The 16,687-nt window shown below is 42.0% G+C and overlaps 1 protein-coding gene across 1 annotated transcript; it reads right to left on the bottom strand.

Annotated features, from left to right (window-relative positions):
• Positions 1–67: 67 nt before the first annotated feature.
• On the bottom strand, positions 68–16,465 carry agla (amylo-alpha-1, 6-glucosidase, 4-alpha-glucanotransferase a). The gene is made up of 35 exons (XM_076162136.1): positions 16,356–16,465; positions 15,064–15,191; positions 13,859–14,069; positions 13,420–13,589; positions 13,093–13,296; positions 12,816–12,997; positions 12,398–12,509; positions 12,054–12,171; positions 11,765–11,867; positions 11,406–11,503; positions 11,072–11,211; positions 10,761–10,948; positions 9,698–9,821; positions 8,928–9,091; positions 8,650–8,751; positions 8,343–8,498; positions 7,999–8,149; positions 7,630–7,754; positions 7,150–7,262; positions 6,815–6,949; positions 6,463–6,593; positions 6,155–6,291; positions 5,805–5,938; positions 5,371–5,546; positions 5,145–5,247; positions 4,862–4,985; positions 4,648–4,749; positions 4,403–4,514; positions 4,177–4,312; positions 3,958–4,070; positions 3,626–3,837; positions 3,419–3,516; positions 3,187–3,274; positions 2,868–3,001; positions 68–2,601 (listed from the first exon to the last, which is right to left on the bottom strand). The coding sequence occupies exons 2-35, from the start codon at positions 15,149–15,151 to the stop codon at positions 2,484–2,486; spliced, it is 4,602 nt and encodes a 1,533-aa protein (XP_076018251.1). The 5' UTR covers positions 15,152–15,191; positions 16,356–16,465; the 3' UTR covers positions 68–2,483.
• Positions 16,466–16,687: the final 222 nt, after the last annotated feature.

A 16,687-nucleotide genomic window follows, 5' to 3' on the forward strand; every position in this document is an offset into this window, starting at 1 on the left:
GCTGACTGACTTTTCAGAGGTCTCATTTAACACTTTAACACTGATCTATGGCAAAAATAACAAGAAACAAATGACAACATTTTAATGTCTTTACAAACCACACACAGACCAATGTGATGTGAATATGAATCTGTGTACATACAGCTCATGTTGCAGACATAGGATCTGTGTTGTACCACACACAATAGTATGATGATGTTAAAGATGTTCTTATATGAATGAAATACTTAAATTCTGTTAGATTAAAAAAAATGATTCATAAAATAACATTGACTAAATATTTCTTTAGTTTAAATTTTGATTAATATTCGAGCTGATTATTCTTCTATATCTTTTGCAATGCTCCATGGTCAATCGGTGGGTTCACTGGTGAGGTGAAGCGGGGGTTTTTGGCCATGGGCAGGACTCAACACCGGCCTACTTTGCCTGGTCAGTGCGCGGTTCTCGGGCAGAAAATATTCCCAATATTTGACACCTATACTGTGCAGTTTCATCTTTTGAAGAATACTGGGGCCTTTAGAGACAGCATCTGACCTGTAGAAACTGTTGTCAAAATGCTACTACTGTATACGAGGTTACACTTTTCTAGACATCACAGCACCTTTAAGGAGTCAAAAATGATATTCACTAATGTCGTTTTTTTCTATTTGGTAGCAAGAACTCAAATGGTCAAAGTGATGAATTGTAACATGAGAGAAAGACAAGATGAATGACAGATCAGTTCATTGACATCAGTGATTGAGTGTTAAGAGAGACTCTTATTAAAGTGCCAAGCTAAACATCTAAATGCAATTACACAATGGCACAGTGTGACTTCAATGCACAAATCTCTGCCATAATCTACCTTTTCCTCTGTGAGTTATTGGCCATGAACACAAAGCATGCACAGGGACACTTAACAACAGGACTACAACGATAACAGGAACAGCTTGTACATAGGACGAGACACATGAGAAACAGAGAAAGACTTTAGCAGGATACTTCATGCATTGTATGTCTAAAGGTATCCATTCCTCACACAATTGCACAGTGAACATTGAACTCTCACCAGGACAGCAACAGCAACAGATCAAAAGCCACCCTCTACAAACCCCGCAAAATCGAATTGCCTGGTCTGCACAGTGGCTAGCAGTCGTGCCTCACAGCTAGAGGGTTGTGAGTTCACGAGACCAGGGCCTTTCACTGTGGAGTTTGCATGTTCTCCCTGTGTCTTTGTGGGTTCTCTCCTGGTACTCTGGCTTCCTCCCACAGTTCAATGACAATGCAGGTTAATTAGGTGATTCTAAATTGTCTGTAGGTGTGAATGTGAGAGTGAGCGATGAACTGGCAACCTGTCCAGGGTGTACCCTGCCCTTGCCCATTGGCAGCTGGGATTGGCTCCAGCAAAAAACCCTGCGACAAGTCATGGCTTGGATTTTAAGAGAATAAAATGAAAATGGGGTCAATTGGATTGTAACTATGCAGAAGATGTTGGCTGGTTTGAAGGTCTCATCGTGATGGAGAGTTCAAAGCGTAGGGACTTTGCTGTAAGAATTTATGGATCAAATAATCATTCTGATGACAGGTTGTTACCAATATAACTGTTCTTAGACTGATGACACGCCGTGTCATTGCAGACTGGCAGTGCAATGTGATCCTAAACCTCTTCCATACTACACAACCTAGCCTACCATGGCGCTCACATTGATGCTAGGCTAGGATGCTAGGGCTTTCTGCTGCACTTTCTCCCAAGCTCTGGAACTCCCTGCCCCCACACATTCCACAGTCTGACACATCAGCATTCAAATCCCACCTCAAACCTGTTTAAACTGGTCTACACACTGTAATACTCAACTTACTCTGTGTTTCCCTGCTCTCCCTACAGTGTTACTGTGGTCTCCCTCTCCAAACCATTCAAGCCTTCTCTGTCTGTGCTGGTGTATCTGCCATGTCAGTTGATTTTACTTGCTTGGGTTTTAACTCTGTGTATGGCTCTTTTTATGCTCTGGGTGTCTTGAAGGGTGCCCTCAAATAACATGTGTGAGGCAGCTCTGCGACATCGAAAACCCCTAAAGTCAGCTATTGTTACTATCGCTTCGTCAGGAGAAAAAAATATTGATGCTTTTAAAAATAGAAATATAGTTTGCTGTAAATACACTTCAGATTTTAGAGGGAACAGGATTTTTAGTTGATCTAGGGAGGCAACACATTCAGCAGGTTAATGCAGTTCATAATACTGTATCTGGTAACATATTCAGTAACGTTCTATACTACCTGGGACTGCCAATAGAGGTCATTATCAAGTAAATATATGTTGTCAAGGTTTCAAATAAAGGTCATTGGGTTAACTCAAGCTAGACATAAAGACCTTGACAAGGAGGAAAAAGAGATAAACTAAATAAACTAAATTAGCTTCATGTTTCTTTGAGCCTTGCTTCATTCTAAAGTAGGACTCCACTACAGCAGGACATCAAACAGCATCACATTGGGGTGGCGGTGGTCATCTAGAGGTCATAGAGGACCTCCAACACACAGGACAAAGACCAAGCCTGGGTTTCACAGCTGAAGGAGCAGTACTGGCCATTTTCGTTGGTCAGCTCTGGGAGACCCTTCCATGGAGACCTGGGGCAGAGGTGAGGTGAGGTGAGGTGAGGTGAGGTGAGGCCATGGTCGGGAGAGTAAGGATACATTAACAGAGATTCAAAACTACTAAAACGTCACAGATCTAATTCCATAATACAAATATCTTCAGGACAGAAAGGGTAAACATCAACATCGCCAACAAGTCTCTCAGCTGTTTGGCTTTGTTTTACTATTGTCAAAGTTTACAGAAATAGACTTTAATACATTTGGGGGGAAAACAAGGAGGACACAGCAAACATTCTTACCTCTCCAGGTGTGTGTAATGTCTGGACAGAACATTTTTCACCATGGTGACTGTTTTGCTGTAGGTCTCCTCACCCAGCTTCTTGGCAAAGTAGAGCTTAGCACGCAAGAAGTAACCCACTGGCCAGAGCCACTCCTACAAACATGCACACACACACAAACACAGCAATAACACCCAAGAAATTACACCCACATTTAAGCTACATTATAAATCTACTACTTATCAACACAGCTCATGAAAACATCTGGTTTCTGACGACATAACGTGAACGTAACTCACTAAACTTTGATTGAAACACCATTGGAGAGGGACAGACTCACCGGTCCTTGATGGTAGTTGAAGCCTTTTGCCAAGTTGTAGTTGTCATTGTCAAGCGAGTTGTCATAGACACCACAGTAGACCATGTCACTAAAACAACATAGATATCACATTATCACACGAGACTGGATGCAAATTGACATGTTTTAAAAGTACAGCAAGAACGTGTGCACAGAAGAAGGAGGACACAACTTCTACGTGTGTTTATACTGAGTGTGAGTGAAGATGCATTACTCAGGGTCAAGTGTCTTCATTCCCAGTGGCCCCAGTAGTTTTTTCTCAGCCACATCCAGAGCATTCCATGCCCTCTCCACAGAAAACAGCTCTGGGGCCTGGAAAAGACAACTCCTTGTTGTTAACATCTATTAGATCAGTTACCAGATGTAGGTCCCAAGTTCTGGCATATGACCAAAGGTATGAGTGTGTTTGCCGTGTACCTACCACCACCATGGCGATTGTAAAGTTGGGTCTCAGCTGGTAGTCACACCATGGAGTGGATGCACCATAGCTGTCCTTGTAGATGCCTTTTTTATGTACCAGGTCAGCATGCTTCTCGTTGGGGTCCTTTGGATCCCCAGACACCCAGAAAGCCTTTTCAAAAGACTGCTGAAGCTGTTCGTTCCACTGAGCATAAGGCATAAACACTTCTTTACCTAGAAAGCAATAGAAAGAATAGTTCAATTTTTGCTGTGTGGGTCCTACAAATAATACCTCAGTAGTATTATGGTATGGTCAAATTATGATGGCTGTGTGTGTGTGTGTGTGTATAATACCATCTCTGTGTATATTAACTCCATCATAAGGGAAGAGTCCTTCAGCATGGAGCTCCACAACCCAGCGAACCGCTGATTTACTGAGACCTACGATTTCTACAGCTGCTCCGTCTCTACAGAGAGAAAATGATGAAGAAATGAATTGATCAACTGTCAACAAAATTTCATTTGCTATAAAACACCACATTGCACAGAGGATGTGTGTGATCAGTTTGTCACCTCGGAGTTGCAGGCATGCCTTTGCTCTTCGCTCTGTCACCCTCCCCCATTTTGTCCATCCATGTGCCACAGTTGAAACGGTTTCCCCCAGAGACAAATCCTGTCGCTGGATCCACCTGAACAGCCAAGTTAAACCCTGGGAGAGAGAGAGTCACAGGTCACAAAGCCTGCATTGGGCATGTTTGTAGATTGTTGCACGATTCTGTATAAAATGACTTATACATACCTTCATCTTTCATGTGCATGTCTATCTTGGATCCAGCATTTCTCTCTCTAAAGGAAATGCCCTCCAGGTGGCGTTGGAGAGCCTCCTGAATGACATCATACAGAGGCTGCTCCTATAAACACAGGAATACATATACATGTCCATGTGAACACACTCTTTAGGATGGCAGTATCTTATCTTTGTGTGAAAGCGTGCTCTGAGCTCATAACTTCAGACCTAACTCAAACGGTATCTGGCATACGTACCACCTCTCCAGGTTTACAGGGCTCACAGTCATCGGTTGGGTACATGCGTGACACAGGACAGCACAGGATTTCATTACCCTGTGGAACGTGGTTTACGTAGTCCTGAGGGGAAAACACAGAACAAGAGTAGTAGTTATAGTTCATTTGCACTCTATTGCCATTCTCCCTCCCTCCATTCATTCATTTTTCCATCATCACCCCACTTTTCTCCTACCTGGATGCACTGCAGCCACCACCAAACAGCATCGCGGCAGTTGTACCTGGCACAAAGACCCTCACCCAGCAGATTGGGGATAAAGCCATGGCGCAATGTTCCCGCAAACGCCAGGATAATGTTTCTGCAGAGATCATATGGGAAGTTCAAGTTTATTTGGGGCCTTTTGAATGCTGATAATGCAGCGAACATTTGCAGACAGATATTCTTCAGTTCTGATTCTATGTAAAACTACTAAAACAGAAACATATACACACACACACACACACACACACACACCTACCGTGCCTCAGAATGTCTCCCAGTGAGGAGCATTAATCCTCGAAGAGCGATGAAAGTGTCCCTGCCCCAACAACGGAAAATCCCAGATGAGAAATGAGGAAGACCTAAAGAGAATGTCAACAATGATGCTTCCAATATACTTCATCTTAATTGCAGCCATAGAAGCAACTTTTAAAGCAACTAAGAATGCATGGCGTATTGAATGGTGTAGCTTCTTGGTATGTTACCTGCAGCCAAGGAAACACATCTCTGCTCTTTCAGGCCTGTGACGGCATTTAAGCAGTAAGGGACGTCCTCTATTTGAGTAGAAATGGGAGGGAGGGCAGGAAGACGTCCAATACCGCACATCTGAACTGAACCCAGAGCCAAGTGACGAACAAAAGTAGAACCATTCTGGATGAAACTAGATGGAAGCAAAAGGAGTTCAATTTAGCTAAGAAATACCCAGCCCAACCGTCTTTAATGTTATTATCACTGATGGGATTTCCATTTGTCCACTGGAGAGTGCCCACACACACACACACACACACACACACACACACACACACACACACACACACACACACACACACACACACACACACACACACACACACACACACACACACACACACACACACACACACACACACACACACACACACACACACACACACTCTACCTGGACATAAGTTTGAATGTTGCATCCAATGCTGTGGTGTAGGCTGCAACCAAGATGGCATCAAAGTAAGAGGGAATGAGGTAACGTGGCAAGTGTTTCAGGTAGTCGAACATGGCCTCCAACCACTGGCCCACCTACAAACACAAAATGTTGGAATTAAAGCTCAGCGGTAGGATCCATTGCTACTGTGGATGTCTTGTAGTATGATCGGTCGGACGATGCGTTGGACAGTATTTACTGCAGTTCTGGTCTCAATTTCCAATTTGGCAAATACCAGATTAGTTTAAGCACATCCTTAATCTCAGATGACCAACTGAGCAATGACCATTTATAGACGTGGCCCTCCTTACCTGTGCCAGTGGTCCCTCTTTGTTAATCAGCCTGTTAGAGACATAGTCGATCAGCCAGTCTCCTTGTCTGAGGTTAGCACACACAGGATGTCCCAGATCATTGTTGGCACGGATATTGGCCAGAACTGACATAAGACCTGCAGAGAGACATATTTACACACCTTACACACCAGCCTAATAAGGTGATAAACAATAAATCAATATATTTTACAAGGGGATGAACTGTGTAGATGTGTAAGTAATGGCACCAGTGATTCACACAAAGCACAAATATTGGTATTGCTGAAAGGTTTAAGTATTGCAGATACCCTGTAGTCCAGCATATTTGAAACTTTCCCATCCTGGAATATTGTAACATCCTCCACCATCTTCTTGTTCCTCTGAGTCACAACGGAACAGCAGAACATTCATGTCTGCTAATGTGAGCGTAGACATCAGCCTGTGGGACAAAAGGACACATGCAGCATTAAAATAGAGCCCCAACCATTTCCACCTGCCCTGTATCACCTGGTTACTTGCTTACTACTAACCACTGAGCCTGTGCTATTAAAGACAGAATCAAGATCTAACAAACTGGTTAAAAACTTCAAACCACACACACAAATTGTAGTTGATGAAAGTGAAGCATGCATTAGAGAGGGCGTCCCTCTAAGGACTCACTGTGCCAGTGGTTTCTGCAGTGCTGAAGGTGGGTTTTCATCCACTACACTACCTCTTTTGTATTTGGGGCTGAACTGGATCAGATAATATCTCAACACCCCTGCTATCTGCTGGGCCTTGGGATCCAAACTAACCCTGTGAGGGAGAGAAACATGGACACACAAACATGGTGATCATGTGACCAATAACCGATCCAAGTCAAGATTCTTCAGATTTCCTTTGAATAGATCAATGATACAAAAATGCATAGAGCAGACACTACCTGTAGTGATGTCATGTAATTCCATACTACACACGTATCTAAACCCTATAGTTGTGTGTGTCTGTGTTTTTACCTGAAGGCAATCACACTGCCAGGTGTCAGATTTTGAAAGGTGATTTCCTGCACAAACTCTGATGGACCTTTTGATGTAATCGCAGCTTGTTTAACTACTGTGCTTTCCTGTAACTACAAACATACATACATACATACATACATACATACATACATACATACATACATACATATATATTATTGACATTGATCATCTAGTGTTTTTCATGTCACTTACATTTTTACAAACTAATTAATTATGCATATGATAGTAGAGGGAAAATCAGAGACAAGAATGGAGGACATCATCATGAATGTTGTCACGGTCGTTAATGACATTATTGACACATCATAAACGATGTCACCGCACATGGCATGTCATGGGTGGCTTTGTGGGGACAGTGTCAATATTTTAAATATATATTGTTTTTACATAACAGGTTGATTTGCTTTGGTGTAAAAGAGTTAAATTGCTATCACTGCTGTTGTTATCACTACTCACCGGTATATGCTCCTTGATTTCCACAGTGTACTCTGGAAGGCCATTGATGTAGTCGTCATCCTTCTTGTAGCTCCCAGCGGTTCTCTTTACTGTTCTTGCTTCCAGTACCACTTCCTCTATCTTACCTGTGGGGGGATAAGACACATAAGACATTATAAATACATTCTAAACACACAGCGCCCTCATGTGTGGCGAGGTATTACTATACAGAGGGTGTGTATTACTATACACACCCTCTGTATAGTAATACCTAGTAATGTCTTTAAGGCAAGCACTAAAAAAAAGCTTAGGAATGAGGGAACATGACAGTATTTTCTCTTAGTGACAGGATAAATCTGTGTTTTTTGAATTATCCCCACAACAACCTACCAGGTATGAACATAGGTGGGACGTTGGTGTCATACTGGTGGGTTTTGGGGTTCCAGAAGGCTGTCCTGCAAACCGCCACTACAGACTGGTGGGTGCTGGGGGAGTGACGAGTAACTGCAACAATATCAGTGTTAACCTGGTCCACATACACCTATACAGAGGAAAAGAAGAGGAAGTAACATCACAGCACAGATGATGTGAAATATTTTTTTTTGGTTTGTGTTTAGTCTTCATCCAAGCAACGTCGACTGCACAGGCAGAAAGGAACTCTATTTTCCCCACAGTACATTTGAGTGTCGGCAACTCAGCATCCTTAGCAGCTTTATCGTACTCCATCCATGTACCTGCATGAATCCCATGGTAGCCAGTTCCTGGTGCAGTTTGTTAAGTGCTAGCTTCCCAGCTATGATGCCAGTGTCGAGACCGACCTCAGCAGAGGACGAGGCTGATGCTGAGGGGTTCCACTTGGGGTAAAGACGCTCCTCCTTCACTACAGAGATCTAAAAACACATACAGGCACACAAATCACTTTCAGATGGTGTATTAATGTGGTGGAGGACTATATGTTGCCCCCTTTGTATGCAATGGGTATAATTGAGGCCCTGTGTATGTGTTCCAGAGCTATGTGAAGTTTAGGTGTGTTTGGGTCACCTGGTGTGGTACTAATTCATCATATCCCCTGGTTGATCCAGAAGCACAGCAGGCCATAGACACAACAGCAGAACTGGGCAGGGAGTCCAGTGCGGAACGCAGCTGTAAAACAACACAAGTAGCAGTTAATCATCTGGCTTCTGGATGATGTAGCCTGTGGGACATATAGGGACATACAGTATATGGTATACTGAAGGGTAAAACAAATACTGGCTTAAACACAATACTGGCTTATCAGCATCTCTCATTGTCTGGCCTATGTTAATCCAATATTCTACCTGTATAGGACACTCGTTGTCATGAGTAACATCAAGAAACATGGCGTGGGCAATGGAGGGTATCAGCGGGCGGAGGCTAGGCTGGACAAAGGCTCCGACTGGTTCTCCTCCGTAACGGTAGACTAACCGCCCCTCTTCATGACTGTCACCTGCCGACATCGCCTCTATAGATGGGGAAGAATAGAAAGAGATGGGAGAGTGTATTATCTCACACTGTCGTCGTACATGCACCTATCGTCAGACCATCATTATTTTTGAATTTGATACCGTTTAAAACTTTTTTTTATTCAATTAATGCACCAAAGTCATACAAGTTAGTGTGTGTTAAATGGATTAAAATCTTCAACCTTTGGTTCAGGCTACAACCCACAAACACAATCTTACCTTTGAGTCAATAGATTATGATGGTTACCTTTGATGCATGCACTGATTAAACGTAAAGAGCATGCATGTTACATTTAACACAAATACGTCTCAACTTTCTGGTCAAACTCCCTAAACTTCTCATGACAAAGTTTATAAGTGATAAAGCTACGACAACTATGAGACTGACTACACAAGAACTGGAGTTATCTCAACAAAAACCTCTTTGCTCTACACTTTGACACAATTAATCACCCAGCTATTAATTACTGAATAGATTTGCGTTTCATTTTGGTACAGACACATATTGTGACTGTAGGTATGTAAGGGTTAATATACTATAAATGCAAGAATATATGCATCTCTGGTTGCAGATATATTTGAATATACTGTAAATAGAACTGTACCTCTTATGAGAGATGAAATCCCTAGCTTGGTAACGAAGACATTATCCATTTCCTCACTTCCAGTGAAGAGTTCAGCAATCACATACAGGTTAGGACGCACTGTTCTGGCCACGTCCAGCATAAACTGGTCAACCACAGCAAGGCCAACACCGACGCAGATCAGAGCAAGGTGTCAGTGCAGCGTTAAGTAAAGCAGAACAAAAGAAAGATTGCAGTGAGGAATGGAGGGGAGGAGAAAGTAAAGGAAGTTAATGTGAAAGGGACAGGGACAAAAGCAGGCACAACATGGAGCCGTACGGTGAAATAAAGAAATATAAAGAGAGGAAAAGGCAGAAAGATGCAGTGAAAAGAGAAGAGAGACAAACACAGAGGTCATGTTAGTTCATCCATGAGAGTTGTACCTCTGACAAGACTGCTAATTCCCAGACGGTTAACAAACACATTGTCAATGAGTTCACTGCCAGTAAACAGTTCAGCGATCACATACAGATTGGGTCTGACCGCTCTGGCTGCGTCTAGCATGGCCTGTACGAGACAATACATCACCATCACAGACAGGGAGAGAAATGTGTGCCGTTATCAGGGCAACAATGATACACACATTTGCAGTTATTAGGAGCTTGCAGGATGTTTTTTTGCCAAAATGTCAACAACCTTTCAGCCCAATTATATCTCATCTCATCTAAGATCTGATAGGTTGACAGGTTTGCAGTCCTTTCACAATATACAGTAAGTGATGCGTTTCATATGCTGGCTTACACAGTTATTTTTCAATTGTGTCATGGCAACAACCTTTGTCCATTCACCACTTCAAAAATTATTTGACACACAGGGAGGAAACAGCACCATTTGTTTCTGAAGGTCTTCTATAATAGCCTACCACTAAATAGACTACGGAGGCTTGACTGTCCAAGTCTGAAACCAGATTCCAACTGGAAGAACGTTTGGATAAACATTAAGGAAGCTTCCTGCAACCCTGACTTCCAACAGAGCGTGGCATACATCATATATTTACCATTTATTCACTTTTAAGAATCATATCTACTAAACTACAATAACATACCTCGGCTACATGCAAAGGTGTGGAGTGGCAGTTGTCCAGTCTCACTCCATTGAAATACTTGGCAGTAATTTCAGTGTATTTCTGCATGTGGGCCCAGAGGTATGGGCAGTCCTCAGGCCCATTGCCATAACGAAGTTTGACACTGTCACCCCAGCATATCAGCTCCCGACGCAGGTAAACATTGGAGCCTTTAGGGAGACAAAGGTACACATGATTACTGATCCAACAAGTCACTCCTATTATGTTATGTTATGTATACTTCTCTTTATCCTCACTGTTTTTGTACCAGGCACTTCTCTTAGTATATTTACCTTGTTCAGCAAAGTTGCGCAATGGATCGTCACTCATCACCCAACCGTTGTGAGCCAGGAAGTGACACGCCTTGTCTTCCTCCTCCATGAGCAACATTTCCTGCACCAGAGTCATCTCATCATACGGAAAGGTGAAATACCTGAGAAAGAGAGATGAAATCGCTTAGGGTCCCTTTGTACCATGGTACAGAATTGATTTAGATGTGTTAAATAAATGATGACTACTTCTATTTAGAGTATTTTGTGTGGAATCCCTCTCTCTTTCCCCACCCTACAGCTACAGTAGGTGTCTTATTCTTTTCCCTCACAAAATCCAGTCTTTTACACCATTCACCTGGTAACCAGAGGGTCTTTCCTGGTAACAGGGCCCAGTTTGGGGCCATGGTCAGCCAGACGCTCATACACAACATTTCCTACAACACAGCCGATGGCCTGGAGGAAGAAAAAGAGGAAGAAAGTGACTGTAAGTGACAGGGAAATGAACTTTAGTGCACACAGGCGAACCTGCATATCATTGATATGGATCACTGAATATGATCAGTTAAGCCTGGTATACAAAGGACATTCATTGTGTCATTAGTTGAGTTTCACATATTCTTATTGGAACCAGTTGCCTTTAATGGTTGGAGATGGTTTGATTCAATTGAATTAAAAGTGGTGTCAATCATTTAGTTACTGCCTATTTAATCCTACCTGCTCTTGATGCTGGTGGACGATGTGATGCTGTTCATCATTCAGAGCGTTGAGTCTCTGTCTCAGCAAACTGCAACACTCCTCGATATGCTGAGGCGAAGAACTGTAGAGACATTAGACAAATTAATTACTCTGTATCACTCACACCATAAGCAAAACAGAGCAGACAAACAAATATGCAGAGAGACTGATTTCTTTTGTTAATTGAATAACGCCAAAGCCATTAAAGCTGTCCCTCCAGACCACAATTAAGAAATATTACATAATAAAAGCGAGTCAGGAGTCAGACCTATGAGGAATAAAGGTCTCCAAGGCAGAGTCCATGTCAACTGTGTTGCCATAGCGATGGTACCCAGGGTCCTGGATGATCTTTAGTCCCTCCTTCCTTTCAGTCTTAGGCTTAGTACCTTTAAAACAAACAGGGCATTTTTATTGTGTTAAATCTAGCATGTAAATAAAGATGTACTGTCTAACGGACCAATGCAGTCACAATCATACGTTTACTGACAGATATGTTGTTGCTCCGGTCCATTTCTCCTTGTTTTTAATCATAAATTATGCAATAACATTTACTACTATAGCATTTTAAAGTCTGTGTTGCTTAATGTGGATACTATGCAGTGATCAACCGACCATTCTGTAGCATAGTTCTGAACTGCTCCACGCTCGCCTCCGCTTTGACCTGGAAGAACTCCCACAATTTGATCTCAGGAAACACATCCTCCCTAAACACATTGCGCATGGCCTGGTACATGTAACACACACATACAAACACAAACAGAACAAAGAGAGAGAGACAGATTAAATACATTTATATGCATATACTATTTATCTGTGCCACCATTGTATTTCTTCAAGGAGGACTATCTACATACTGCAATTATACAACATGTAATGCACTCAAGATAACCGAGAGAATTCTGTTCATGCATTCTGCTTGATCGCATTGTGCCTTTAAAATTGGAATTACAGCTTTTTCGTCTTTCTTATCCATAAATCCAGATATCTACCAAATGTATGTCCTCTAGTATAATGTAGGTAATTTACTCACATTCAGATGGTCCTCATTTATTATATTAGCAGGAAGTCCTTTAGCTGCGTAGCGTCCATCTGCAACTCTGGTGGTTAAATGCCAGATAGCTCTGTCCAAGACCCAGGCTGGACGCAGGTGAGGAGAGTTCACCAGGTTATACCCACACTCAGGATGTTCGTTTATCCAAACACTGTTAGATGCTGTAGATAAAGACACAGAATTAAGAGAGAGAAGCTAATTAAAATCCGTTTAGCTTTAACTGAGTTACATGTGACACACACACACACACACTTACCAGTGTGATTGTAGACCACATCGGTAATGCACAGCATGTTCCATTCTGTCCTTATCTTCTCCACCAGTGCCCCGACATCGACCCAGCTGTAACTCTGACCCTCTGGGCTGAACTCAGGGTTAAAGGTAAGCTGGTCAGCCAGGGAGTAGCACGACCTTGACTCTCCTAGGGTCTGCAGGGGTGTGAAGTGGATCATGTTGTAACCTAGGAACAGACACCAGAAGAGTTGTTCATTGTTGCTGTAATGTTGACACCAAGTCATCAGTAATTGTGCCAGAATACATTTTAAAAATAACCCAAAACTTCCAACACGGCTACACACAGTACCTGATGATTGGGCTACTCTCAGCCTGTCCAGCCAGTCATCCAAGTATCCAAGACATTTGGACAGGTAAGTTTGGATGGTGATGCAGTCTAACGGAAGGACATGGCTATCTGCTCCGACACGAAGGACAGGGTCAACTAGGATGTAGCCTCCTCCTGAGCGCTTTGTGTCTCTGGGGAGAAAAACGTAATAATGAATACACACAATACATAAAGGGGAGTGGGGGGAAGCTGGTGTCAACGGGGATAAAGGAATGGTTAAGGTAGTGATGTGTCAATGACACAATCATCAGCAACTGTGACATCATTCATCATCCCATTTCCTCCTAAAATGTGCACGACTTGTGAATGCAAATACTACATAAAATAAAAATATACAGCAAATGCACCCTGAGTGGATTGAAGAACATCAGTATTGAATCTTATTACAGACGAGTCTTACCCATATCCAAAGTAGTACTGATAGGACCCAGCTATCTTGACGTCCAGAAAACAAGACTTGTCGGAGTCATCCTCCCTTCCTGTTGGGTTGTTCCATGTCAGCTCCCTGAAGGTGTTTCGTTCAAATTGCTGTCCTTCATCTGGGTAGTTGGTGTGAACCGAAACCTTCCTACCCTGAAGACTTGGGCCCAGGCGAAACTGGAGCTCAAAACCTGGAAACACATAATGACTAGTTTAGTTTAGTTTAGAGATACTTTGTTACATTTAAATACTTATGTATGTGTAATTGAATCTTAAGTGTTTGCTATATTAAGCTTTATTCCCTGTATATACAACACCTTACTTAATTGATTTATTAACTGATTGTTACTTTAATGTTGAAAAAGTCTTACTTCTAACATTTATTTTAATATCGCCGGAAAAAGTTCTTCCTAATACTCAAGTGTCTAGATCACATCAAGCCTGTGTCTATATATAGGCCATTTTAGTAGTCAGCCAAAAACATTATTTTAGTCTTATGGTGCTTAAATATCAAGTGGTACTTGGCTCTTTCCAGGACATCTCTTTGCCCTGTTTTAGCCAGGATACACACACACACACACGCACACCATTAAAATCAAAACACCAGGAAGTCGATTAACATACAAGTTCAGTGTGTTTGAGCACCTGAATTTAAAAATGTTCTCCTCACCTTCATATCTAATCTTGCCTCGGACCAGCCCCTAGTTATGCTGCTAATAGGCCTAGACTGCTGGAGGACTTCCCATGATGCACTGAGCTCCTCTATCCTCCGGAGCTCAGTGCATCATGGGAGGCACAAGCTGAGCATCATAATGTTCAATGAGGGGCAGACTTCATTGGGCAAAAATAAGAGCTGATAGGTCACTGTGTCTCTTGGCTCGGTGATTGTTGCAAAACAGAACAGAATAAAAAAAAAAGATTTTTCTAGCCAGGAAAAACCTTATTAGGGTCTTATCTTTACCAAATACTGACTTTATCACCCATCATGTTTACGTGCACTTAAACTTATACTGCAATTACAAGTAAGTTGCTTTGGATAAAAGTGCCAAATGATGAAATGTAATATTATGTGATTGTTACTTGATTTATTCAAGCATGAAATCGAGTATGCCTGGTAAAATGCACTCCAAACTTTTAGCAAAATGGAAGATGGTCACTCAGAAAAGCCTTAAATAAAAGCCTTGCCTTGTTTAAGTCTGAAGAGAGTCCTCTCCAATTCCTCCTTGTCGTTGAGCAGAAGCACTCGGATCTGCTTCAGGTGTTGAGGCAACATCACGAGGAGATATTCGGAGAATAAACCGACCGGTGACCTCCTGTGGAGAGAAAAAGAGAAATGACATCATTTTAACAAACCACATACATTTCCATGACACAAATTCAAACATGTGATTTCTTTAGAGAATTGGAATGCTTGCATAAGAAGGGTAAATAGAAAAAAAAAAACAAACAAAAAAAACGATTTTAGATTACATCAAGACTGAGACACAGACTGTGCAACTGGTGTGTGTGTGTTGTAACACAGAATGAGGAAGTCCTAATACCTGCACATTATGTACACATCATTTCCTAAGTCTATTGTTGCTGTCTAAAGTCAAAATACAACAAGGTCCATTGTCCTCAACAATGGGCCTGTGTTTCTGTCACCACAATTCATGAAAAACAAAAGTCAATAAACCAGTTTACAACTTATTTCAACAGCCAAGTAACATTCATACATGTCATAAATACATCCCCAAGACATTATTACTGTTTGTTTTACAACCTATACTATGCAATATAAATGCAATCACAATGTCAAATACTGCAGTTGAAGTTTCCTTTGACTATTCAAATGCATATTGCATAATAACATAACATGCTAAGTAAATATGCAGGTGAATGCATTCAGAGTCAGTGAACCCCAGTTCAGACTCCCACTCCCCACTGCGTCTGCGCTGTGATACAGTACAACAGCACAAGGTCAGGAATCTAGCCTTTAATGTCACACTATTTATAAAACTCTAAGTAACATCGTCTGGACAGCCTGGTACACCGTGTCCGCACCGACACACACTGCCCAACACAGATGGAGACTGTCGCATAAAGTACAATAATTTATGTGACGCGTCGACAAAACGCGATTAAACTTATATTAATTGTAGGAAGCACATTAACAATTTGTCATCCGAAAATGTCATTATTAAAGGGGGTTCGTCCAAAGAGCACCTCGCCGACATGCACCATAAAAGGCGGTGCCACTGAGAAGAAATATTACTGACATGTGTCCTGCACGGCGGAGCGCTACAGCTGGGCTACGTGCATAAACAATGAAGGGAGAGGAAATAGTTTGTCAGTAGAACGATGTCAAAATGGAAATCGTAGCACGAATAAACAGAACTGGGCAGAGAGGAAGCAAGCTACGGTACGAAGTCATTTAGCTAGCTAGTAATTTATTCTACGACTTGATAGATAAATAATAAATAAGCGTTGTCCTTTACCTTATCGACGCGCGGGTCCGTCCGTCAGAGCAACAGAAGTACAGAAGTCTGGTGCAGGGGTCGGAAACCTATGGCTCTGTCGATGACGACATAAGGCTCACTGACAGTTCTGAGCTGACATAGTTTAACACGCATGCGGCTCTTGTACCGTAATGACGAGAGTAAAGCGGGCCATTTATTTATTCATTACTGTGAGTAATTAAAAATGTGTGAATAAAGACTGTTATTCGTTTGAGCTAAAGCAGTTAATCTATTATGATGATTTGAAACAGGAGTAAATTGATTGCAGAAATCCAGGAATTTCGAAAGGCTGCATCTAAAAAGCACAGACA

The sequence above is a fragment of the Genypterus blacodes genome, unplaced genomic scaffold, assembly GCF_046128005.1.
Source record: "Genypterus blacodes isolate CSIRO-AG114 ecotype Tasmania unplaced genomic scaffold, CSIRO-AGI_Gbla_v1 ptg000120l_1, whole genome shotgun sequence".
Classification (NCBI taxonomy): Eukaryota; Metazoa; Chordata; class Actinopteri; order Ophidiiformes; family Ophidiidae; genus Genypterus; species Genypterus blacodes.

Bases quoted from the DNA above. Each gene is read 5' to 3' on its own strand.
- agla (XM_076162136.1), bottom strand. From the start codon at position 15,151: ATGTTGCCTCAACACCTGAAGCAGATCCGAGTGCTTCTGCTCAACGAC. The intron at 6,594-6,814 runs GTGAGTCCTTAG...TTTGTCCCACAG, and splicing joins CTGCAGAAACCACTGGCACA to GCTGATGTCTACGCTCACAT. The intron at 2,602-2,867 runs GTAAGAATGTTT...CCTCTGCCCCAG, and splicing joins CATTACACACACCTGGAGAG to GTCTCCATGGAAGGGTCTCC.